This window comes from Chinchilla lanigera, unplaced genomic scaffold (assembly GCF_000276665.1).
Source record: "Chinchilla lanigera isolate Chin_1 unplaced genomic scaffold, ChiLan1.0 scaffold00012, whole genome shotgun sequence".
Lineage (NCBI taxonomy): Eukaryota > Metazoa > Chordata > Mammalia > Rodentia > Chinchillidae > Chinchilla > Chinchilla lanigera.
In genome coordinates this window covers 16,985,073-17,010,317 of record NW_004955413.1, presented here as the reverse complement: position 1 = coordinate 17,010,317, position 25,245 = coordinate 16,985,073, and the positions used below count along the sequence as shown (strand labels likewise).

Genomic DNA, 25,245 nt, shown 5'->3' with positions numbered 1-25,245 from the left:
ATAGAACTCTGGAAGACATAGGTGTAGGCAAAGATTTTATGAACAAAACCCTGATTGCACAGTTATTATCACAAAGCATCAATAACTGGGATCTCATCTTATTAAAGAGCTTTGTATATCAATAGAAATTACCAACAGAGTGAAAGGACCACCTACAGAGTGGGAAAAATTTATGCCAGCTCTTCTTTGGACATAAGACTAATATATAGAACATATTAAGTAATGAAAAAAATCAGACTTTCAAAATTCAAAACCCAATGCAAAAATGGGTATCTGAGATGAATAGACACTTCTCTGAAAAAGAAGTACAAACAGCATATAAATATATGTAAAAGGTTTAATATTACTGGTCATTCAAGAAATGCAAATTTTTAAAAATTTAATTCCTAGGTTGATGTTTGTGAATTGCATATGGTGAATAGTTTTAGTGCTGTTTAGAACCCTTAGGAAGTGATTACTTCTTAAAGATGTCTTCCAGGTGTAGCTGGCATTAGGTTTTTGTGTCTGTGGCAAGATCTACCTTTTCAATTTATTGGGATGAGATGTTGCTGCCTGTTTGGTCTAGCCCTTGCTTTATTTTTGGTTCTGGCCTATAGTATCTTTTTCTAACTGTTAGGCAGTGTCAGTCTTACCAGAGAAAACAACTAATTAGAACAATTATGTCACCTTGGCTAAAGTAGTACAATCAGGAATAACAATAGCATTAAACAGCCTAAAAAATGACAAACTCTGGCAACTACTAATTTTCCATCTTGAGGGGAAACAAAGCAATAGAGGAAGAAGAGATTAGAATCAAGGCTGGAGGACAAAGAAAATTATGCAAACTTTGAGAAATTGGTGAAGATGACAGGAGGGAAAGAGACAAGAAAGAAAGAAAGAAAAAACACAACAGAGCAAAAACAACAGCAACAACAAAACTAGAAACAGTGTCCACACTCATAAAAAGAAGAAGCAATCAAGAAAAAAGAAAAAGAAAAAGAAAAACAGAAAAAAAGGCCACTTCACAGGGTGTCTCTGCTGTCACAGGTAGACAAAGTGGGCAGACAGAATCCAGATCCATATTGATTAATCCTAGCAAGCCAGCTGTAGCTTTCCGGTGAGTTAGTGGATAATCCCAGCAATTCCAATGAAGTTCAGGCTGGCTTCTGTCTGTGCAGCTGGAACCTGGTTTATGCTGCCTGCAACACTGCATATGCCACCTGCTAGCTTGAATTTGTCTCCTTGCTGGTTTAAACTTAGTTCGTTTACCTTTTGCTGACTTGAACTCAGTTCTGCTTCACCCTGACACTGGGAGCCCCTTGGCCTCTCTGAGCTCAGCCGGCCTCTCTCAAAGTCGGCTATGAACCACTTGCCCTCTCCTGGGGGATTCTGAATCTGAATAACTCATCAACTGCTGCAGTCTGCTGTGCCCACTGTTTCATTCTCTGGGTGCATCTCTCCACAGAAGCCTCTGGGGTCACCAGTAGTCACTGTGCATCTGCAGGTTCAAGCCACCCATCCTCTGCAGTGAGTCAGGGAGCAGGGAGAAAGAACCACATGGCGCTCCTTTCTTCTTCATTGAAATTTGTCTCTTTGCTCTTCCTGTGGGCTTCAGTTCTCACATCAGCTCCTTCTTGGGTCCTAGGGACCCACTTCCTTCCTTCTTTTCACATTGCTATATTCCAGCGTCTGGACACTAAATCTTGAGAAGGCTGTTTCTCTGCTGTTCATTACTCCACCATCTTCCTGGAGGTCCTTTATCCATTTTTATGTTGGGTAATTTATCCATTTCTACTTTTCTTGATTTGTTTACATAAATATGATATTTTAGTGTTAATTTATTATTATATATAATTTATATAGTAGTACATATATTGATACTTGAAGATTTTAACTAGATTTTCTCTTTCTTAGTGAATTTTTTAATGAGAAAGTGTTTTCAATTTGATATACTTGAGCTTGTGAAGTAATTTCATAACAGGACATGTGTAAGTAGTCAGTTATATTTGTGAGTACCTAGTTATTTTAATATGAGACAACTTCATATCTAAGTATTTTGCTTGTAACATTAAAGTCTGGACTTACATAAAACTAAATTTTATGTAAGATACATGGTAGATAATTAGTTTCTATTCTTTCTCAGATATATTGTTATTTTTCTGGTGCTGTTTATTGATCAGTTCCTCTTTTTCCCATTTCCTGCTATGACCCTTTTATACTTACGTTAAGTGTCATGTACATATGAGTCTTCTTTGGTCTATTTTTTAGTTTAATTATTAATTTATTCCTAGGGATAGGTATTGTCTGGAGTTTCATACTACGTGTTATGATTTTTAGACCAGGCAATCTCTGTTTACTCTTACTCAGATATGCTTTCAATATTCTTGGCCATTTAAAAAGATTGATACAGATTATTTAAAAAACCCTATTAAGTTTGATGAAAAATCTCCTAGAAATTTTGACTAAAATCTTTGTAGATTGCTTTAGGGTTGACACAAAGCTTTTAAATTTCAAACCCTCTGTTCGTGAATATGATATAATTCTTTATTTTACCCTTTGAATGAAGTTTTAAAATGTTCCTTATTTCCAAATATCTGGCATATTTTTTAATATTTTAAATGATTTTTTCCTGTTTAATTAACTTGTCTGATGTTCTTTAGTGGTGTTAGCAATGTAATTGAAACATGCATCAACTTGCTACTACTCAGTTATTTCCAGTAATTTTCCATAGTTTCTTCAAAAGGTTAATAACTAGAAGACAGTCATATCAGTCTAAATTCGTCTCTTGGGGCTGGGGATTTAGCTCAGCGGCAAAAGCGCCTGCCTGGCAAGTGCAAGGTCGTGAGTTCGGTTCCCGTACCGGAGAAAAACCAAAAAATAAATAAATAAATAAATAAATTCGTCTCTTTTTAACACTTTCCAATCCGTATAATTATTATATTTTTGTGAGATTAAATGTTGGATCAAACACTGGTAGTTATATTCACCTAGTAATTGAGTTTGGAATACATTTTAGAAACACATTTTATCAATTTAAGTTCTTTCCTTACATGCTTCATAGTTTTTTAAGTATAAATTTATAATGAGTTTATCAAACATTTGTCTCTTTAGTATGATAATGGTTGATAGATTTTTTCAATTATGAGAGATCCCTAAGTGCTTGTGATAAACTTAACCTGCTTTTTCAATATTATCTTTTTATTATACATCACTAAATTGGATTTGCTGATATTTCATTACAGTTTTTACATATCCACAATTGCAATAGGTCTATTATTTTGTGTTTCCTGAATGACTTTGCCTGGTTTTGGTATCAGAGTTGTGCTGTTTTTGGTAGAATAAGTAAAGTAGTACATTTTTTTCTCTCCTGTGGAACAGTTTATATGCACTTGAATGGTGTTTACCTTGGAATTTTGGAAAGGTACCAATTGTAGACTGCCTCAGGTGTGCTTCAGAAAGTTTTATTTTTAGACATTTGTTTAGTAATTTCAATTTTCAGCTTGAATTTTTCAATTCTGGCCATACTTTCTAGAATTCACCCTCACTACCACATGCCCCAAATGCTAGACATGGAGCTACAATATTTAATGCTTGCTCTGTTGCATTTGCAGCATTTGGTCTGTTTCTTTCTTATTCTATATCCTTCTGTTTAGGAATGGAAATATTTTCCCTGAGCCATTGTGCTTTGAGGTGATATATCTTGTTATTGATTCTTAGGAGGTTCACAGTTGAGAGCTTGCTTTGTGTTTCAGAAGAGACTTTGATTTGAGAAATGATGCATTGTTGATACTTTGGGACTATTGTATTGTTGGGTACACAGGATAGTTATAACATGTTTGGTAAAAACATTAAGTATTTTTGTTACTAATTTTGGTTTAAGGGGATGTATTTGAGTTGATAAGAGGTGCATTTTGATGGTTGACGTGATGTCACTAGATTGGATTAAGAAATACCCCATTCTAAAGGAAAAATAAAGCACATTTGTGGGTGTTGCTGTGTTGGTCATGGAAGAGTTTCCTTGGGTACTACATATGATCCCTACCTCTTCCCACTCTCTCTGGTACTATACCCATGTGCTGATTCCGGCCACCATGAATTACATAGCTCTGTTTTATCAGATCCTGCCACAATGATGTCTCTTGCTTGGAGCAATTTGACCATGCATGTATTCATTTACCTGTAAAGATGAGCTGAAAGAAACATCTCTTTTAAACTGTGATTTTCAAGTATTGTTTTCCAGTGAGGAGAAAGGTAACTACTACATGAAGCATTTTTTCTTATGCTTATTTTTCATCTGTATATATTTTTTAAGTTCTTTGTCCCATTTTTTCTAATCAGGTTGTTTCTTACTATTTGAATGTTAAGAGCTCTTTGTGTATTTTGGAAAATAATTCTGATCAGATACTTCTTTTGCAAATATTTTCTCCCAGTCTATGACTTTTCTATTGTTTTGGTGATGCCTTTTGGGGGAGCATATAGTTTTATCTACTTATCAATCTTTTCTTTAGTGGATTTTGGCTATGCAATTGAGCCTAAAACGACATTATCAAATACCAGACCATGTACATTTTCCCAAAGTTAACTTGTTGGAGTGTTATAATTTTGTATTTTCCACTGAGATCGGCAACACATTTTAAGGTAATTCCTGTGATGAGTAAAAGGTTTCTATTTAGCTTTACAATTTTGCATACAATCTTTCCCTCATGGTATTGCTTTGCTCATTTGTAATGGGGTAAGGAGAAAGTAAAGCACTTTATTAGTCAACAGTATTTATGTGGTTCTGTATTTTTTCCCTTAATCTATCTGTCTATTTTTCCACTCTTGATCTATTTGTCTATTTTTACTGTAAGGTTGGGTATATCAGTTGATTATATCCAGTTAATTAATAGTGTGACTGTGGTCAGTGGTGTCACTTTCATTTGTATCTACTGGATCTGTCCATTTCTGATAGAGAAGTGTTAAATTCTCCAGGTATGACAGTGAATCCATTTGTTTCTCCTTGCAGTTCTACTGCTTTTTGCTTCAATAGCTTGGTTGTTATGTAGTCAGGTGCAAAGAGATTAAGGGTTATTATGAATTCTTTGAACTGACTCCCTTCTTATTGTGTAATATCCTTTCATCCATGTTAATGATCCTTGCTATAACGTCTGCTCTGTTTTGAAATTAATTTAGATATTTTTGGTTTCTTTTTGTTAATGTGAGCATTGAATATTCTTTCCACACTTTTCCTTTTTCTTATGTGTACTTTTATAGTGGGTTTCTTGTACACAGCAAAGGATTGGGTTGATTTTTGATGTGTTGTGATAATCTGTCTTTTAATTAGGGCATTAAGTGACAACATTAAAAATGACTGTTGATATGTTGGATTAATATCTATCATGTGAGTTCTAGTTTTTCTGTTGCTCTTATTCTTCCTATTTTTGTCTTCTATTTTCTACCTGTAGCAATTGTAATATAGCATTTTAAGATTCTATTTTCTCTTTATAGCATATTCATTATGTTTCCTTTTAAATTTAAGTTTTACTATGTTTTCTGTAATATACATTTCAAATTAATCCTCATTAATTCCACTTTGAAATAATAAAGATCTGTGTTTCTGATATTTTTTTTCCTATTTGTCTAAAGAACTTTTTTTAAAATCTTGCAATACAGGTCTACTAGTGACAATTTCCTTTAATTTCTGTTTCTCTTAGAAAGTGTTTATTTTTTCTTTAGATGGCTAATTGGACATGGTACATAATTCAAGGTTTATTAAGTAGTTCATTCTCTCTGAAAAGTTTACATATTTCACTTTCTTCTTGCTTCTGTATCTTCTGAGAAATCGTGTTATTTTTACCTGTTCCTTTATATATATTTTATTTTTCTCGTATTTTTTCTGAATTTTTTTGGACTTTGGTTTTAATAATTTGAAAGTAACATATATAGGCACAGTTTTTAATTAACTAATTTTTAGTATTTATTCTGCTTGGGTTTAACTAAACTTCCAGGATATATGAGCTATTTTTTTGTTCATTAACTTTGGAAATTTTTCTGTCATTATTACTTTAAGAATTCCATCTATTCCTTATCCTTTTATTTACCTCTAGTGCTCCCATTAGATGTTGGTACAAAAACTACCACTGACAACATAGGAAGATGTAATCCCAAAAAGGAACATCAAAAAGATAATGGTGAAATAGACAAATTAGCTTCACCCTAGCTGTACACAACTGGGAAGGTAGGCACATGTGACTTCTCATTTGCAGTCCAGAGGCAAGAAGACAATAGAACTGTCATATCTTCCAGAGAAAAGAATTTGAAGCTACAATGATAAACTCAGCCAAATTGTGTTACAAGGCTGACACCTCAACACATAGAAAATCTAAAAAATTATCCCTGATAGATCTTCTCTCAAAGAATTAATTGATAGTCTTTATTAAGAACAACAAATTATTCTAAAGGGAGTGTAGCACAAGAAAAAAGAACACCTCAATGATTAAGTAAAATTATTAATATATCTAAAATTTGTTTTTTGTGAAAGAAGTAGCCTTATAATACACATAAGGCTGAGAAAGAAGAGCAAAGTGTAAGTGCTTACACATTATACATTATAAGTATTTTAATTAAAAGGTAATTCAGAATTGTGATTCTAAAATTAAGTTACTTGGGTTCAAATTTTGGCTCTGCCACTTAAGACCCTGAGCATTTCACAGTGTCTTAGAACTTCAATCTTCATATTGGTCAAAATGATTTTCAATGCAGTTCAATTCCTTGTGTTGTAAGAACTGAGAAAATCAGCATATGTGAAGTGCTTGACCCAAAATACTATGTAAGTATAGGATATCATCTCTCTCCACCCACTCCCTGTCCTCCTCACCCTCTTCGTTTTCCTCTTCCTCCTTATCATGGATTAGTAAATGCCTAGGAAAGGAAAAGAAATTTTGCAAACCTCAAACAAGAATGGAGAAATAATTCTAAATATTATGGTCATCATACTTTGAAAATTGATTGCCAATCAGAAGAAAAAGTCAAAACAAAGGCTTTAAAATTGAGAAAAAAATATAATAAGTACAAGTAGTAAACCCACCATAACAGAGGAAGTTAAAAAAGTTTAAATTGAGCTACAGTATACTAGGAAAATATTAATGCAGATAAAATAAATATAGCAAAGGTAGTAAACTATTACTAACATAGAATTTAAGATTGAAATTACTAAAGGAACACAAAGTAGTCTTTTGAATTGATAATAATGAATCTCTTCCCCAACTATCCAGAAAGAACCTCAGGATTTCTCCATTCAGCATACTCTAGTAAAGCACTAAAGCCTGTTGAACTAAGGACACAAAGGCACAGGTGATGCGCTGTCCCATTTTCTTAGAGGAGAAGGAAGAATCAAAAGTCACTGAATACAATGTGGGACAGAATTCACTCATGTATGAAAGGGAAAGTGTAAGTTTTCCATTGCTAATAAATAGCACCAACTTCATGGCTTAAGAAGTCAAAATGTGTATTTGTGCTAAAATCAAAGTGTTAGCAGAGCAGGCTCCTTGTGGATGATCTAGGGAGCATCTGGTCCTTGCCTTTACCCACTTCCAGAGCCTGCCACATTCTATGGGGTGTTTGTCCCTCCTAGGAAAGACATTCCTCCAACCACTGATTTCATCATTATGATTTTCTTTTACTCTGAGTCTGTGGCCTTCCTCTTTTCCACTAGGAGGGCACTTGTGGTTACAATGGCTCACTCAAATAATTCAGGCTGGTCTCTCACCGCAGATCCTTAGTAGAATCATATTCTTCAAAGTCCCTTTTGTGATATAAGGCAACACACTGACAGATTGTGAGAATCAGAATTTGAATATCTTTGGGGGGAAAACTTTTTTTTTTTTTTCCGCTTCAGGAGATGAGAGGCACTTGTCAACCTAATTACACGAAGTTAACTTACGAGAATACTTTTCTAGGATAGCATAAACAATGTTTCCTAGGTTTAACAGCATTTTAGCCATGATGTAATCGATATTAATGTATTCAAAATATTTTTGGATTGATGATGTCAAAATAACCATCAGATAAGCAGCTCCTAAGTTCCTATCCTTATAAAGATACATGGGAAACCTGCTAGGAACCATCAGAATTAATTGTACGGCAACTCTGAAAGATAAAGTTTCTAGTAATTAAGTAATCACTAAATTTATAAAAAGGGCACCTTTAAAATGGGGGAGAAACTTTGTTCTGTTTTTGTTCACTTTTGCCATATTTCCCTTGCTTAGAAAACAGCAGTCATAAAGACAGAGCATGTTCTCAGTGAAAGACTTTGATCCTTAGTTTCAGTGGGAGCAGACTAAGATTTGGCCTGAAAAGCTGGGCAGATTTGACATATCTGAGGGCTATCCAAAGTACCAACACAAAATTTCCATCTCTATTTTGTCCAATTTAGAACAAACGTGAGCCAATGTGGCAGGTATTTCTGAAAAGTATTGTAAAGCAGATGACAGTGTAACCTACAGAGGCAGGAGCAAAAGATCATGTTTGAGATTTATACATCACTAAACAGCTGAAAACAGTGCCAAGGAAGTTCCTTTGGGAAATAAAGACATTCAAAAGCAACTGTGCAGTGAAGGCACATAGAGTGCTGTATAGATGCCCAGGCCATGACACATGTGCCCAAGACACCCAGGACGGCCATGCATTTTTGTGTAAAACTAACCATTAGGCTCTGCAAATCTGGCTAAAAATTGAAAGACCTAAAAAATACATTAACAAATGTAAAAGTCCATGTGTAAAGTACTGAAGACCAAATGTTTTGTCCTCTCTAAATTTAGGTTAAAGCTCTAATAACAATGTGACATTGTTGAGAAGTGGGAGATAAATGCGTTCCATAGTTTTTATTCCTCCAAAGGAGTGTGCAAAGAGAATTTGGGTGTCTGCAAACTGAAAGAGAGCCCTCACCAAAAGCCATCATGCAGGGGCCCTGTTCTAATATTTCACAGCTTCCAAAACTATAAAGAAAAGATTTAAACTCCTCAGAGGCAATTTGTTTTAGTGGCCTGGACTAAGAAAAAATTCAGTGTAGATCTGAGCATAAAGAACATAGAATCAGCAAACTTGAAGATAGCACATTTGAAAATATTATGAGGAGCAGAAAATCAAAAGGATAAAGAAAAATGAACATAATGTAATTCCTTATTGAACAACATCATTTAAAAATTATATAAATAATTGGTATTGCAAAAGTAGAATAAAGGAAAAGAAAGGAAGAAGTAATATTTAAAGAAATAATGGCTAACATCCTAAGTATAATAAAATACATGAATTTCAACATCAAAGAAGCTCAGGGAACTACACATAACCATTTCTCACTGAAAACAATTTCCTCATCAGAGAAAATGGAGTGCAGAGAGAGTGGGATGACAGGATCATATATTCAATAAAGGACTGGTACCCTAAATACATAAAGAACACATAAAGGTCAAAAATAGCACAGTGAACAGCTAAATTATAAAATGGTTAAAAGATATGAACAGATATTTCATTGAAGATAATATACATTTGGCAAAGAGTCATAGAGAAAATATTCTCAATATCACATAACACAGAAATTACAAATTAAAACAATGTTCTCCCACTACTTTTTTTTTTACTTTTTGAGGCAGGGTTTCCCTACAGAGTTCAGTCTTGCCTTGAGCTCACTGTGTAGCCCAGGCTGGCCTCAAATTTGCAGCAATCCTCCTGCCTCAGCCTCCCAAGTGCTGGGATTATAGGCATATGTCACCTTGCCCAGACCCGAGACTTACTATAATGGATAAAACACAAAACAGAGACAATACTTAATGCTAGTCATCTATGGAGACATAAGAACATTCATGTTTTAATGATGATGAAAATGAGAAAAATTTGAAATTGTTGCTGTCACTTGAGAAAACAGTCTCACAAATATAGAAATAGGCTGACTATGCCATCTAGTTGTTATAGTCTTTGGCATTTTTTCAAATGAGTTGAAAACTGTGTGCACACAAAAACCTGCACATAAATGTTTATGAAGCTGTGTTCATAGTCATCAACAATTGAAAGCAATCCAGATGTTTTCAACATGTCAATAGGTAAGCAACAGTTGTGTAGTCGGACAGTGGGATATTTTTCAGTGATTAAAAAATAACTGGATATCAAACTATGAAAAATATGGAGGAACATTAAAAGCATATTTTAAATGACAAAGCCAGTCTTAAAAGTTACATATTGATGATTGAAACTGGAATATGACATTTTGCAATTGGCAAATCCCTAATACAGCGAAGAGATTTATGGTGGCCAAAGGTTTGAAAGGGAGAACAAGGGACAAATAGACAAACCACGGAAGAGTTTGTAAAAAGGGAAACATTCTGCACAATAAAGTAATACTATATCTATCTATCTATATCTATATCTCTATCTATCTATCTATCTATCTATCTATCTATCTATCTATCTATATATCTCCCAAGACAGAATGAATGGTAATATAAAATATGGATTTGAGGTAACATTAATACATCAATATTAGCTCATCCATATAAACAAGTGGATAATTGTGCAACAATAAGTGATATTGGAAAACATACATGTGGAGAATATGCTAGCAAGCCAAGTCCACCAGAATATTAATATGTCTATGTACCAAGACAAAGTGAGATTTGTCCTGGGTGTGCAATTATCATTAAGTATAAGAAAATCAGTAAATGTACTGCAATGTGTTAACAAGAGTCAGAAATACCCCCAGAGAATCTCATTTATAAAAAGGCCATTTTACAAAAATGCAACATCATTTTGTGATTAAAAACGTTCAGAAAACCACTAATATCAGGAATCTTTTTCAACATAGTGAAGAGTGTTTATGAAAGAATGACTGCTGACATCATACTCTGGGTTAGAAGACTAGAAATTTTCTCCCTAAGACTAGGAACATCACAATAATGCCCAAAGTTAACATTTGCTAAACGATATTTAACAAAAATTCTAGGCAGAACACTTAGATGGAAATAAAATAATAAAAGGCATCTGAATTTGAAAGTAGGAAAAACAATCTGTTTGCAGAGAAAATGATCCTATATACAGAAAATCCCAAAGAATCAATGAAACTCTACGAGACCTAGTAAACAAACTAAGCAATATTGCATAGTACAAAATCACACATGAACATCAATAGAGTTACTACACACACCAACGAACATCCCAAAAAGAAAAATAAGATCATTTGTAATAGTATCTCTAAAAAGAGAAATATCTAGGAATAAATTTAAACAAGGAAGCAAAGTATGTACACTAAAAACTACAAAACATTGCTGAAAAATATCTAACGTCCTGAGTTTTATCCCAATTCCAAATATGTATATGTATATATATATATATAGATAGATAGGTAGATAGATAGATATATAAACTGGACAACCCATTCAGGACCCCTCCTGTCTCTTGGGAGTGATTCCTATTCTTCATTCCCCTTGCACATTCTTTTTCTCCAATAAATTTGCCTACTCTTAAAAAATAAACAAACAAATAAATAAAAGAAATGATGAGCAGTGTTCGTGATCAGAGATTATTTTTGAAAGTCAACACTATATGAAATTTTCCACAAACTCTTTACAACATTTACAAATTTCAACAGGCTTTATTTATGGAAATGGAAAAATCAGTCTTCATATTTTCATGGAATTGGGTCCCCAAATAAGCAAAACCATATTGGAAAAGAAAAAAGTTGAAAGACACACTTTCAATTTCAATCTCACTTGACAGCTACAATAATCAAAAGCATATGGTCCTGGCATAACATCTACCCTAATGAGTTATACCTGAAGATTCAAGAAAGAAGCCCATATCTACGACTAATTGATTTTTATGAGGAGACCAAGTCTGTCTTCTGGGGAAGGAATAGTATCTTCAGTAAGTAGGGCAGGGATCATTGATTTTTATACTTAAAATATGAAGGCAGATATGATACCAAAATCATGAGTGACAAAAGAAAGTGTAAGTCAGGTGTGGTGGTTCATGTCTGTAATCCCAGCACTTGGGAGGCTGAGCCAGGAGGATCGCTGTGAATTTGAGGCCAGCCTGTGCTCCATAATGAGTGGAGGAGCAGCCTGGTCTCATTCATATGAGACTCTGTCAAAAAAAAGTATAAACATATTTTTATACTGGATGTTGTCAAGTTTAAAGACCTTAGTAAGTTTTTGTTCTTTAGCAAAAGAGCAAGACAGCCAGACATGCAGCACATATCTGTTATCCCAGGATTCTGGGAGACTAAGACAGCAGCATTGCAAGTTTGGGCCCAGTTTGGGCAATTTGGACACTTAGTGAGTTCTTGTCTCATAATAGGGCCAGGGAGGTAGCCTAGTAGGCAGGCTCTGGGTTGCATTCTTGGTACTACAAAACAAACAATTAACAACAAAAACCCTAAAATGAGAAAGTACAAGAAAGTCAAGAGATGTCCTACAGAATGGGATAAAATATTTGCAAGTCAAATATTAGATAAAAGAATAATATTTCAGATATATTGATAATCCCTACAACTCAATAAGACAACCCGAATGAAAAATGGACAAAGATCTTGAATGAATATTTTTCTAAAGGTGGTAAGCAAAGGCCAATGAGCACATCAATATTTAATCCACATCCTCAGACATTAATGAAAAGCCAATCAAAACCACAATAATGTAACATTTCACTAGAGGACTGCTATAACATTTTTAAATGGAAAATAAATTTTGGTAAAGTTGTGGAGAAAGTAGAAGCCTCATACACTGCTGGTTGGAAATGTCAAATGGCAGTCACTGTGGCAGTGCTTAAAAAAGATAAATGGTGAAATATCATCTGGCCCAGCAATTCCACACCTATGTATATAAACAAAAGACTTGCCGAGAAGGACTAAAACAGATACCTGTGCACAATGGTCACTGCACGGTCATTTATAATTGATGGAAACAACCTGAGTATTCAATATGAGATAAACAGATCATTAAAATGTGGTAAATATATGTAACAAAATACTATCCAGATCAGAAAAGAGATAAAATTCTGATACACGCTACAACACGATTGATGCTTTCAATGAAATAAATCAGACTAAGTGAACAGTTTTTTTTTTTACTCCAATTCAATAAAACATGTATATTAGGTGAATTTTTTGAGATATAAAGTAGCTTAGAGGTGATCAGGGTCTAGAAGACTGGAAAATGGGGAAAAATAGATAGATCCATGATAGATATAGATAGATAGGTAGATAGATAGGTAGATAGATAGATAGACAGACGGATAGATAGATAGATAGATAGATAGATAGATAGATAGATAGACGATAGATAGATAGATGATAGATTATTGGGGAGTGAGCATAAAGTCTTAAAAACAGGTAGGACTGATTATGCATGTAAAAAATACCAAGGAATTATCTCCTGAAAATGGTTAAAATGGTAAATTTTATGTTATATATACTTCACCCCCAAGCTCATTTTTAAAAATGTTTGAATGTCACTGAAAAAAACAAACATTCATGGTGCAGATCCCTTTTCTTGTTTTATATACCAGCACCCATGATAAGGGTTTATAAACTAGGAGACTTTGATAGTTTAAGAATCTGACATTTTAATCACAAATGAATAAATCTTGATAGAATGTAGCAATGAAAAGGCAACTCTTGCATATGGATTTCTTCTTCAAGATTATCTTGCCTATTCAGCCTGCCTTTTCTATGCTATTCAATTCCATATGAATTTTGTGTTGCTGTTTCTTTATGAGGAAAAAATGTCATTGGGAGTTTAACAAGGATTGCATTGTGTCTGTAGGAGGATTTGGGTAGTGTGGTCATTTCAACATTGCAATGTCTTCCAATCCATGAGCATGGGATGTTTGTTCACTCATTTTGTGTCTGCTTCAACTTCCTCCATAAATGTGCTATGATTTTCAGTGATCTCATCTTTCACTTCCTTAGTTAAGTTTAGCAGAAGCAGTGCTTATTTGCCAAGTACTGCATGCATTTTGATGCTGTGCTAACTGTAATTGTTTTCCAATTCCTTTTTGAATTGTTCATCCTTAGTGTATAGAAACAACGAAGTTTGCAATGCTGATTTGCATCCTGCAGCTTTGCTGATTTTTAAATTAGTTCTGAGAATTTGTTTTTGTGGAAATTTTACATATAAATTCATGTCATATGTGAACAGCAATCATTTAAATTATTTCTCGATTAGATGCTTTGTTTTCTCACTTCTGTTAGGAAAAATAATGTATGAAGATACAAGCTCTACAGTCAGGACAGGTTTCTTTAGGACAAGTCCAAGAGGAACTGCTGGTATCAGGACCAGCTGTTCTCCTACAGGCTGTGCAGTCTTTTCTAGGGTTGTGTACATAGGATGAGTTAAGGGGGGAAAAATTCACAATGGGGCTCTGAAGGAAACCACTCAGTGAAAAGGAATTGTGGCTATGTGCTAGAGATAAAGCTTGAGAAATGCAGGGAGTGGCTGTGGTCTGTCAGGACCAGGGCAGCAGAACATGGTAGGAGTCCTAGGGAGAATCCCACAACTGTTAGAATGATGTATAACAAATGGTTATACATCATTAGCAGATTTGCAAGCATATTTGCAAACAAGGTTGGAAGAGGCTCACAGCGGGCTCTGGTCAGTCTCAGATGGTGGCAGTTGTATTCCTTCACTCTCTCCTCCTCTCTCCTTTTCTCTTCCTTTCCTTTTCCCTTCCCTTCCTTCCCTTGATTCCCCTCCCTTGCTTTTTTATCACAGGAAGGTGAGCCATTAGCCAGAATGGACAACTCAGCACCAATTATGAATTAGAATTCAGCACCAATAATGAACTAGAAGGATGGAGTTTAAGAAAAGGGATGCTTTACTTGTAAGGAAAGGAAAGTAGAAGACAGAAACAAGAAGGCAGGGAATGTGTAAAAAGAGGGGATATCTCCCAGCCCTTGTTCCTGGTTTCTTTGATTAGGGTTAGGGACGCTTCCTTCCAGGTGGATACTTAAAACTTGTCACAATCTGACTGGTTCCTGGGGCTGTGTTTGAACTTTTCCAAGGTCACAAGACCCTAACCCAGGCATGTTTGCCTATGTGAACATTTCTTTTAGTAGGCTTTGTTTGGCTTTCTCCTGACCTTTTGTCCCTGCAGGGCTGTATCCCTTTGATGTATAGGTTGGTTAGGACAGCCTTCTAGAAAGGGCAGGATTCAGAAGGGAATGTGTGTGTATCGAGTGCACTGGAGCGACAATACATATATACATGTGTAGGTGTGTATTTTTATATACAGAGTGATTTTTCTTTTAAGCTGGGCAACCACCCCTTTTCTCCTTTGTATTGTTTTTGTGGAAATGTCAAATCGCACAGCCAAGCTGGGGGATTATTCTGGTTTCCATATGCCACACTTTCTCCGTGCTTTGCCTATCAGCTCTTCCTCTGGTTAATGTTTCCATTAGAGACCATTCTGTCCTTTGTGGTACACTGTTCTGCCATTTATACTATCTGGTGCATTTCTATATTTGATTTCCCCTCTCTACATTTGTCTTTTTAAATTGCACTTAAAGTATTACCTGGGGTAAGATGTACACACTGCTTCTTATCTGGAACATGTAGCTACCAAGATCAAAATCTCAGCACCAGTAAGGAATTAAAGAGGCAGAGTTTAAAATAAAAGAATATGTTTTATTTGGAAAAGGGAAGAAAAAGAGAAGACAGACAGCTCCTCTGGAAGAATAGGGCATTAGAAAGAGCCCTTGCCTTGCCCAAGCCCTTATCTCTGCCTCCTTTTATTTAGGACTAGGGATTCTTCTATACCCCACGTGAGCAACTGGAAATCATCACCATCTGATTGGATTTCTGGCTGCCTTTGATCCTAACCTGGGCACCTCTGTCTACATTCTTTCTGACCCTTTTATTCCATCCTGTTCCTTTGTGATGGAGCCTTACAGCAAGGTACCTTAAAATTAACAATTAAATAAAGGGAACACGTGTGTCTGGCATAATAACACAGTGATGCTAAAGTGAGAATATACATACATGTGTATATGTATAGTTGTGTTTTACATATTAAATGAGTCTTTAGGTGGTTGCCCCTGGTCATTTTTGTATTTTATCAAAGGTGGGTTAGTAAGCTGGTTTCCCTGGTTGTTTTTTGTTTCTGGCTTTCTATGTGCTTTGTTAACTCTTCCTGATAAATTCTAACTGTAAGTATGTTACCTGGCACCTCTCTGGGTCTAATTTCTTTCTTCTTTGTCTTTTAAAAAGAAAGTTTAGAATGCATGGCCCAAGTAAGCACAAGAAGAGAACTACTACTAAACAGCCCGACAAAGGTAACAACTGAGTAGACATGGAAGGAAGCAATCCTTTAACTTTTAGAAAAGGACCCTTGAAAGCAGAGACCATGTATGATGTCATTACATAGAGAATATCTTGATTGGGGTGAGAAAATAGACATCACCTATGCACACAGTAGACAGATTTTAGCATCTTTACATTTTGAGCTTTCCCTAGTGTGAAGTCTACCTGGGTTTCAAAGCTAAGGTGGGGAAGAAAGCCTGCCTAGCCCCCAAAATGCCTTGCTGCAGATTTCTACTAGACATCTTGTTATAGTTTGTGTCTAGATATTCTCTCAAAACTTCATGCAGTCATGGGGCAGGATTCTAGAGTTTATAATTGATTCATGGTCCAATGTTGGAATTATAGATGTGAGTGCTACACCTGCCTTGGGGTGGGTAGTTTGCATACAATGTAAGGGAGGGAAAGAGGCTGCTTCCTAGGGCTCCTTGCTTTTTCTCTGGTTGCTTTTGCTGTGTTCTGTCACCATGAACTGTTGCCCTCTGCCATGTGCCACTCTGCCTTGGAGCCAATTGAGTATGGACTGAAACCTCCACAAACCGTGAGCTAGATAAACCTTTCCTTCCTTAATTCTGAGTGTCAGGTGATTTTCCTCAGCAATGTAAGAAAAGAAACCAAGACAACATCCTTCTTCTTACTTATAAACAGAGAAAGGACCTCTCTCATCTCATCAGAAAGTCCAGGTGTGGCCTTGACCTTCACCCTGGGCCCCTACCACCTTCAGGATTGGTCTGCATTATATCCTTACTTGGATTTGATGCCAGCTCTCCCTACTTCTCTCTCTGTTTTTCTCTCTCTGCCCTAGGAATTGGATTAGGGCCCTGGCTGACCCTCTGTATTCCCTAGTAATGATGTTTACTATGCCTCAGATGGAGAGAGCTTCCCAGTATGCTCTTACCTTTTAAAAAGTGGTTAAGCTGAGCCCCAGGGAGATGGATAGCACAGTGATTTTGGAAGAGGCAGGGTGAGCAAATGACACCGCAGTTCCCGGAAGGGCAGGGTGAATGGTCATTGCCACCATGTTAGTGAGACAGTTTTGGAGAAGGGTCTTGTTTCAGTTTTTTATCCCAAGACTTTGAATGGAGAAATTCTAAGATACAGAGAAAGAATAGGGGCCTCCTGGTATACTGTTCCTACATAGACATAAACCTTTTGTGAGGCGATAACACAAATTGTTGTGGATAGAAGTTTCGTGAAAGAACAAAAAGAGTGTGAGAGAGAGGGATCTGGCCAGTATTTCATTCTAATAATTCAAGTATCTGAATGAGTAGTGGTAACGGACACGCTTCACTGGAAAATCCAAACCTGCAGAGGAGATCTATCACCCCTGGGGGTACATAGAGGCAGGTAAGTGTCCAGAAGAAATCCCTTGCTTGGGTCATAGGGTAAAGACATCTCCAAGACATTTTGTGCTGTCTACCTAAACACCCAGGTAATCTCCTCAATAGTAGGATAGTCTAGACTCTACTCAAACCCACTCTGATGATTTTATGATCCAGTATCTATAAAACACTTAAACTCACAGGTTAAAGCCTATACCCATTGTCCAGCAATCACAAATTATACGTTTGTCAATTTCCTCCCCCACACGTGAATAATGGCGCCCAGAGTTAGGAGGCATAGGGGAGAATAAGGAGGTTAGTGCCTTCCCCAGAGTGGGAGAGTTAGCAAGCTACAGAGAACGTATAAACCAATGGGCTCATTTTCAGTTCAAGTCCATAGACTTTACTAAGTTCCATGGACAGTGTCAGCTGTCATCTGATTGGCCAGTAGTATCTGCATGGCTCATGGCATGAGCCCAGCCACCAATAAGGGGAAGCCATGGCCTCAGGTGGACTGAGTTTACTGCCCTTAGTTTAGAAAGTGATTAAAGAGCAGTTTGGAAATCCGACCTTAAACTGAATGCGTTTTGGCCCCGCAGTGTGGTTCGTTTTGGAATTAGCTCCCTCTGGTGTTAGCCAGAAGTCAGTTCTTTCCACTGGGTCTCTGGTTTCGGTTTCCCACACCTGCTGGGTGGGAAGCTGCGCGGGGTTCACTGGTCGGGGTCCTCATCTTTATGTGGCTCCTTCTGGCCGCAGAAGGGTGTGTGTTTCTTATCTAAGATGATTTTCCTGGCTTCAGTGTTTTTATAAGCAAACACTCATTTTCCATGGGCTGAACTTGAGAGTTCTAGTTAGTGGAAAGGAGAAGGCTGACTAAAGCCAACTAAAGCCATGCAGGGTCTCTCTCTCCTTTTTTGATCTTTAACAGAAATATGTCTCCAAAATTAAAAAAAAAGCAGAATGTACAAAATTACAGGAAAAGATTGGAATTTGTGATTAGCTAAGAGAAATTCTCCTCGTACCCTACGACGAGTTAATGAGACAGTCCGCGCAGAAGTTGTCACCTTTATCCTAGGAAGGCAAGAGCAGGGAATCTCAGAGCTAAGATTGTCTCCTTGCCACCGGAGGATCAAACCAGAAAGGAAACTGCGGCAGTGCATGCGTGACATTCCCCTCCATGAGTGTGTGTGTGTGGGGGAGATCAAGCTATACTGTCGCAATGAGACCTGTCCTCCAAAACTGTGGATGGTGTCCATGGCAGTTGCATTTAACTGGCTGGGGGACTCTCGTGTTTTACATTTGAGGTTTAGTATTCCCTATGTAGACTATATTCTATTTTAAATCCAGTTCACAGCATTTTAAAAATTCACATTTTGGGTAAAGTTTTCAACGTCCACTAGAGGGCGGACTAACATTATTGTTTTTGGCTCTAGCCCCAAACTGTCAGAGTGGCCAGTTTGAGCCCAGGGGAAGCAATAAGGCCCTGCTCTTTTTCTGTATAGTCTGAAATATATGCTTCCTGAAAGCTGAGTTTCCTGTAGCCCATTCCTTAAAGGGCCAGGCTACAGGGCTGGTCTCAAGTAATCTGCGACGAGAGACTGCAGGACAGCTTATTGATCATATTCAGCCATCTTCCTTAAGGTATCTCGGGCCAGGGAACTAAAAGACTTTGGAGGTGGGATGTGCAAAGGACTCTTCATCGCAACATGCAGCTACCAAGGTCAGAAGCTCGGCTCCAGCAAGGAGTTAAACAGGCAGAGTTTAAAGTAAAGGACAATGGTTTGTTTGGAAAAGGGAAAAGAGAAGATAGACAGCTACCCCGGAACAGTAGGGGGCATTAAAAAGGCTAATACCCTGGGGCCCTTGTCCCTCTCCTTTTATTTAGACTAGAGATTCTTCCCCTTCCCCATGTGGGCACCTGGAAGTCATCAGCATCTGACTGGACTTCTGGCTGTCTTTGGTCCTGACCTGGGCACCTCTGACTACATCCTTTCTGGCCCTTTGATCCCTGACTGGCCCTTTGTGAAGGGTAAGAGTGGGCCGGAACCTTATAGCAAGGTAGTTTAGGATTAATGGTTATGTAAAGGGGACAGGTGTTTGTCTGGTGGAATAATAAACTGACGCTAGAGTGAGAATATACATACGTGTGTGTATGGATAGGTGTATGCGTTTTACATATTAAATATGAGTCTGTAGGTGGCTGCCACTGGTCTCCTTTGTATTTTATCAGGGGTGGGTTAGGGAGCTGTTTTCCCTGGTGTTTTTTGTTTCTGGCTTTCTATGTGCTTTGCTAACTCTTCCTGATAAATTCCTACGGTAATTGTGTTATGGGCTGCCTCTTTGGGTCCAAGTCTCTCTCTTTGTTTTTCTAATTGCTTGACCTGTAGAGTCTAACTGTAGAGACAAAAGATGCTTTTATCAAGATTCTCTATTAGGGCTGGGGATATAGCTCAGCAGCATAAGTGCCTGCTTGGCAAGCACAAGGTCCTGAGTTCAATTCCTGGTACCACACACACAAAAAAATTCCCTATTAATTTTTAATAGCTTATCTGTATCATGTCTTGGATCCACCTTTCCCTATGTAAAAAAAAATTCCTCTAGTAAAGTTTTAACGTTTCGCCAGGGTTAGCTAGAAAATTTAACTGCAGAGATAAAAGCTGTTTTACTGAGATTTTCTACTAATTTCTTTTCTTCTCAATCATATTTCATTGGTACATTTTAGTTACACATAATGATCACATTCATCATAGGCAATTTGTACCTGTATATGATGTAACTTGGTTTTGTTTTTCCCATTCTCTTCCGCCCCATTAACCCTTTTCCCCCCTCCCCATTTGCAAAAGCTTTATTTCCATGTTTTCCTTCTTCTCTCATTTTTAAAAAACTTTTTCCTTCTTTCCTTTCTCCCTCCCCTCTGCTTTTGTCCCCGCCCCATTTGAACATTTTCTTCCTATTTCACAATACCTATTATACATTTTGGTCCTTATTTAAACTTTTGGTTTCTCATACCAGAAAAACAAGGTGGTATTTACACATGTGTGTCTGATATATTTCACTGAAGTGTATCTACTCAAAGGGCATCCATTTTCCTAGAAATGTCTTGTGCATATCCTTCTTTATGGCTGAATGGTACTCCACTGTATATAGAAAAGCACATCTTCTTTATACATTCAAGCTGTTAATGGGCACTTGGGTTGTTTCCATGAATTGGCTATTACAAACTGCATAACTATAAATATAAGTGTACATATATCACTGTGGCATAATGCTTTTAATTCTTTTGGGAAGATACCTAGGAGGGGAATGGCTCAGTCCAATGGAACCTCTAGTCCTAGTTATTGAGGCATCTCCTCACTGATTTCCACAGTGGTTGCACCAGTCTACATTCCCAGATTTCCCACTAATTTCCTTAATGAGCCTCATGAAGCCTTTTCTCTTCTTTGCCTGCCTAAAGTCCCCTCTCCCTACACTTTCTTCCTGTCCAATTCCTCTGGATGGAGCTTGCAGCACTGTGCTGACTATGAGTGCTGACTGCTCACCATGATTTCATTTCTGATCATAGAGGATATGCATCTCTCTCTTGAGTATGATGGTAGCTGTAGGCTTTTATTACGTTTATCTAGCTTCTTTCTATTCCTGACTTGTTTATTTCATCAAAATTTCATCTGAATTTTGTGAAATGACTTTTCTGCATTTATTAAGGTAATCATCTTTTTTTGGTCTTTCCTTTTCTTAAGCTCTGGTAGTGATCAATTTTCATATGTTGAATCACCCTTGCATTATAGGTTTAAATCCTATATAGTCATGGAATAATACTCTTTCAGTGTTGAGTTGTGTCTGCTAATGTTGCCAAATATTTATGCAGCAGTATTGATCGGGAATATTCATCTAGTTTTCTTTTGTGTCTTCACCTCATTCTAGAAGCAGAGTAATGCTGGCCACACAGGTTGAGTTTGGAATTGTCTTGCCTCCCTGTGTGCCTCTATCTTTGTCTATTGTACTGTACTTTATTTACTTTGTTCATTTTATTTTTATCATTGCATATCTGTAATACATAATGCTGATGTCCATTGTGAGGAGCTGGTACATATACGTGACACATCTTCATTCTGTTTATTTTCCCCCACTTGGACTCCTCCCCTCTACCTCTTGGTTCCCTTCCCATTAGCAAAAGATCTATCTCCCTGTTTCTGATCATCTATCTTTTATTTTGCTCTTTGATTGATTTGTGCATTGGATTTCACATATAAATGAAACCATGTAATATGGAAGTTTGTGTTTTTGATTTTTTTTTTGTTTGTTTGTTTGTTTTTTTCCGGTACCGGGAACCGAACTCACGACCTTGCGTTTGCCAGGCAGGCGCTTTGCCGCTGAGCTAAATCCCCAGCCCCTTGTATTTTTGATTTATTAAGTCCTTTAGAGGTATAATTCTTCCTGAAGTTCTGGGGAGACTTTCCCAGCCATCTGGTCCTGGGATTTTTATTTTACTAGGAGGGTACTGATCGCTGTTTTAATGTCCTGACAAGTTCTCAGTCTGTTTAGAATTTTATTGATTCATGATTGAACTGTAGTAAGTTCTCTAGCAATCTATTCATTTCTCCCAGCTTTCCAATTTGTTGGTGAATAATTTTTCAGAGTAGTCTCTTATAATTCTTTTAATTTGGAGCCACCAACTATACTGTCTCTTCTTTCATTTCCAGTTTTAGATACTTAAGTCTTCTCTCTCTTTTACTTAGTCTAACTAAAAGTTTTAAATTTTATGGAAATTTGCAGGTTTAAAGGTTCATTGATTGTTTTCTATTGTTTTTTTCATTCTCTATTCCATTTATGTCTGTCCTATTCTTTATTATTTTCTTCTTTCCCCTACATTTGGGTTTGACTTATCATTTTCCTGGTCTATTAACAGGTAAAATTGGATTATTAGTTGAGATCTTTCTTCTTTTTTAATATAATCACTGAAGACTATAAACTTTATCTGAGTACTGCTTTAACTAAATCCTATAAGCTTTACTATACTGTATTTTTAGTTCCATTTTTCTCCAGATGTTTTCTGAATTCTTTTGTAATTTCTTTTTAATCCATTGGTTGCTGAATAATGCAATCTTAGGGCCGTGGATACAGCACACCAGCACAACCAGCTCTCTGGAAAGTGCAAGGTCCTGAGTTCAATTACTGGTACTAAAAAAAAGAATGCATTTTTAGATTCCACATATATTTTAGATTTTTTTTTTGTCTTTTTGCTATTGATTTCTGGTTTCATTCCATTGTGCTGGAAAAAGACGGTTGGTATCTTTGTAATCTTTTAAATGTTATTAAGACTTTGTGTGGTATAACTTATGTTTTATCTTAGAAAATGTTCCATTTCTGCCTGAGAAAATTATGTTATGCTGTTGCTGGAGAGAGCATTCTCTATTTTTCTGGTAGGTCCAGTTGATCTCTAGTGTTGTTCAAGTCTTCTGTTTCTCAATTTGTTTTCTTTCTGGTTGTTCTATCCATAATTGAAAGTGGAATATTGGATTCACCTAAAACTTTTGTGTCACTATTTCTTCTTTCAGTGATGTTAATCTTTGCTTCATAAGTTTGGGTGTTGAAACATTAGAGCCTCTGCATTGAGCTCCGTTTCTTGCCTTTTTACTTTTTTTTTTTTTTATGTCAGGGTGTTGGGCTTAAACATGTGATCCTCCTGCATCAGCTTCCCAGGGTGCTGGGATTACAGGCATGTGCCACCATGCCAGGCTGACATTTTCAGTTTTTAATCTTTATATAATATGTATCTTTCTGGGCAACTTTGGTCTTAAGACTATTTCTTTTGGCTACCCAGACAATGTATGTGTTTCATTAATTTTTTTAAGTTGTTCAATTCTTTCCTTGTTTGTTTTTGTTTTTATTTTCAATTTCATTAGTACATGTGTCCAATTCTTGCAGTTCACAAACATCTTGGGAGCGGGTACAGGTGTGTAGTACAGCTTGTTTCTTTTTTTCCAATCTTCCCTCCACCTTTCTCCAGCAATGCCACTGACCCCTTTCTCATACTTGTTGATATTACTGCCTTAGTTCATGTTAGACCATATAGTATTTATATTAATTGGGGTTATTAGGTTCATGTATATGGATGGCATAGCTTTATTCTTCTTGTGTCTTCTTACCCTCTTCTATTCCCCTCATCCTAGTTCCCTTGAACTACTTCTCTATTGCTAGAGATCCATCTCCTGCTGTTTTCTTTCAATCCTATAACATTTTTGTACTATGCCTGTATCAGATGAGAGATACCATATGGTATTCAAGCTTGTGTGTCTGACTTATTTCACTGCGTATTGTGTTTTCCAGGTGCATCCATTTTCCTACATGTCTTAAATTTGTCATTATTTATAGCCCACTAGTATTCCATTATATATAGATACCACATTTTATTTATCCAATCATCTATTGAGGGGTATATAGGCTACTTCCAGGATTTAGCTATTATGAATTGTGCTGCTATAAACTTTGGTATGCAAGCATTGCTGTAGTATGATGATTTAAATTCTTTGGGGAAGAAGCTTATCAGAGCAAGAGCTGGGTTGTATGAAATTTCTAATTTCACTTCTTTGAGAACTCTTCATACTGATTTCCATAATGCTTGTACTAGTTTACACTTCCACTGGCAGTGAAGGAAGGTTCCTTTTTCACCACAGCTTTGCCAGCATGTGTTATTATTTGATTGCCTAATGATTGCTACTTTTTCTGGGGAAAGATAGAAGGTTCAAGTTGTTTTAATTTGCATTTCTTTAATGGTCAGAGATGTTGAACATGTTTTCCTATAGACCATTTGCATTTCTTCATCTCTGAAATGTCCATTAATTTCCCTTGCCCATTTCTCATGTAGGTCTTTCATTCTAGAAAGTTTAATATTTTTGAGTTCTTTGTATATACTAGGAATTAATCCTCTGACTGAGGAGTAGCTGGCAAAATTTTTTTCCCCTTCTGTATGTTGTCTCTTCCATCTACTGACTGATTCTTTCAGTATACAGAAGCTTTTTAGTCTGATAGAATCCCATTTGTTGATTTTTGCTGCTATTTCTTGTGCTATTGAAACTCTATGTATAAAATCCTTTCCTACACCTATATCTTCAAATGTTTCACCTGGTTTATCTTCCAGAAGATTTAGTGTTTCTGTTTTAATGTTTAGATTTTTTATCCACTTTGATTTTAGTTTAGCACATGGTGAGAGATAAGGTCCAGGTTTGTTCTTCTGCAGGCAGATAACCAGTTTTTCCACCCCCTTGTTGAACAGGCTATCTTTCCTCCAACATAAGCTTTTGACCTCTTTTTTTCAAAATCAGATACTTGTGTATATCTGCTGAAGTTTCTGTACCCTTGATTCTGTTCCATTGATCCACTTGTCTGTTTTTGTTTCTGTACCATGCTGTTTTTAATCACATATACTTTGTAATATAGCTTTAAGTTAGGTATTGCTGTGCTGCCTGTTTTGCTTTTATTGGCCAGAATTACCTTTGCTATACTGGACCTCTTATGATTTCATGTGAATTTTAGGACTGTTTTCTCTAGATCTGCAAAGTATGCTGTTGCTATTTTGATTGGGGCAGCATTTAATTTGTACAACAATTTTGGAAGTATGACCA

At 36.5% G+C, this 25,245-nt stretch overlaps 1 protein-coding gene across 3 annotated transcripts in view; it reads left to right on the top strand.

The window, feature by feature from the left end:
- Positions 1-25,245, top strand: part of LOC102016365 (solute carrier organic anion transporter family member 1B3) — a 91,251-nt gene that overhangs the window by 5,646 nt on the left and 60,360 nt on the right. The window contains exon 1 of one of the 3 annotated variants that reach the window (XM_013511266.1): positions 15,742-15,899. The exons of the other annotated variants lie outside the window; for them this stretch is intronic. Coding sequence (XP_013366720.1) covers positions 15,882-15,899 — 18 coding nt within the window. The 5' untranslated portion in view covers positions 15,742-15,881. Of the gene's footprint in view, positions 1-15,741; positions 15,900-25,245 lie in introns of those variants that run through there. 3 annotated transcript variants of the gene reach the window in all.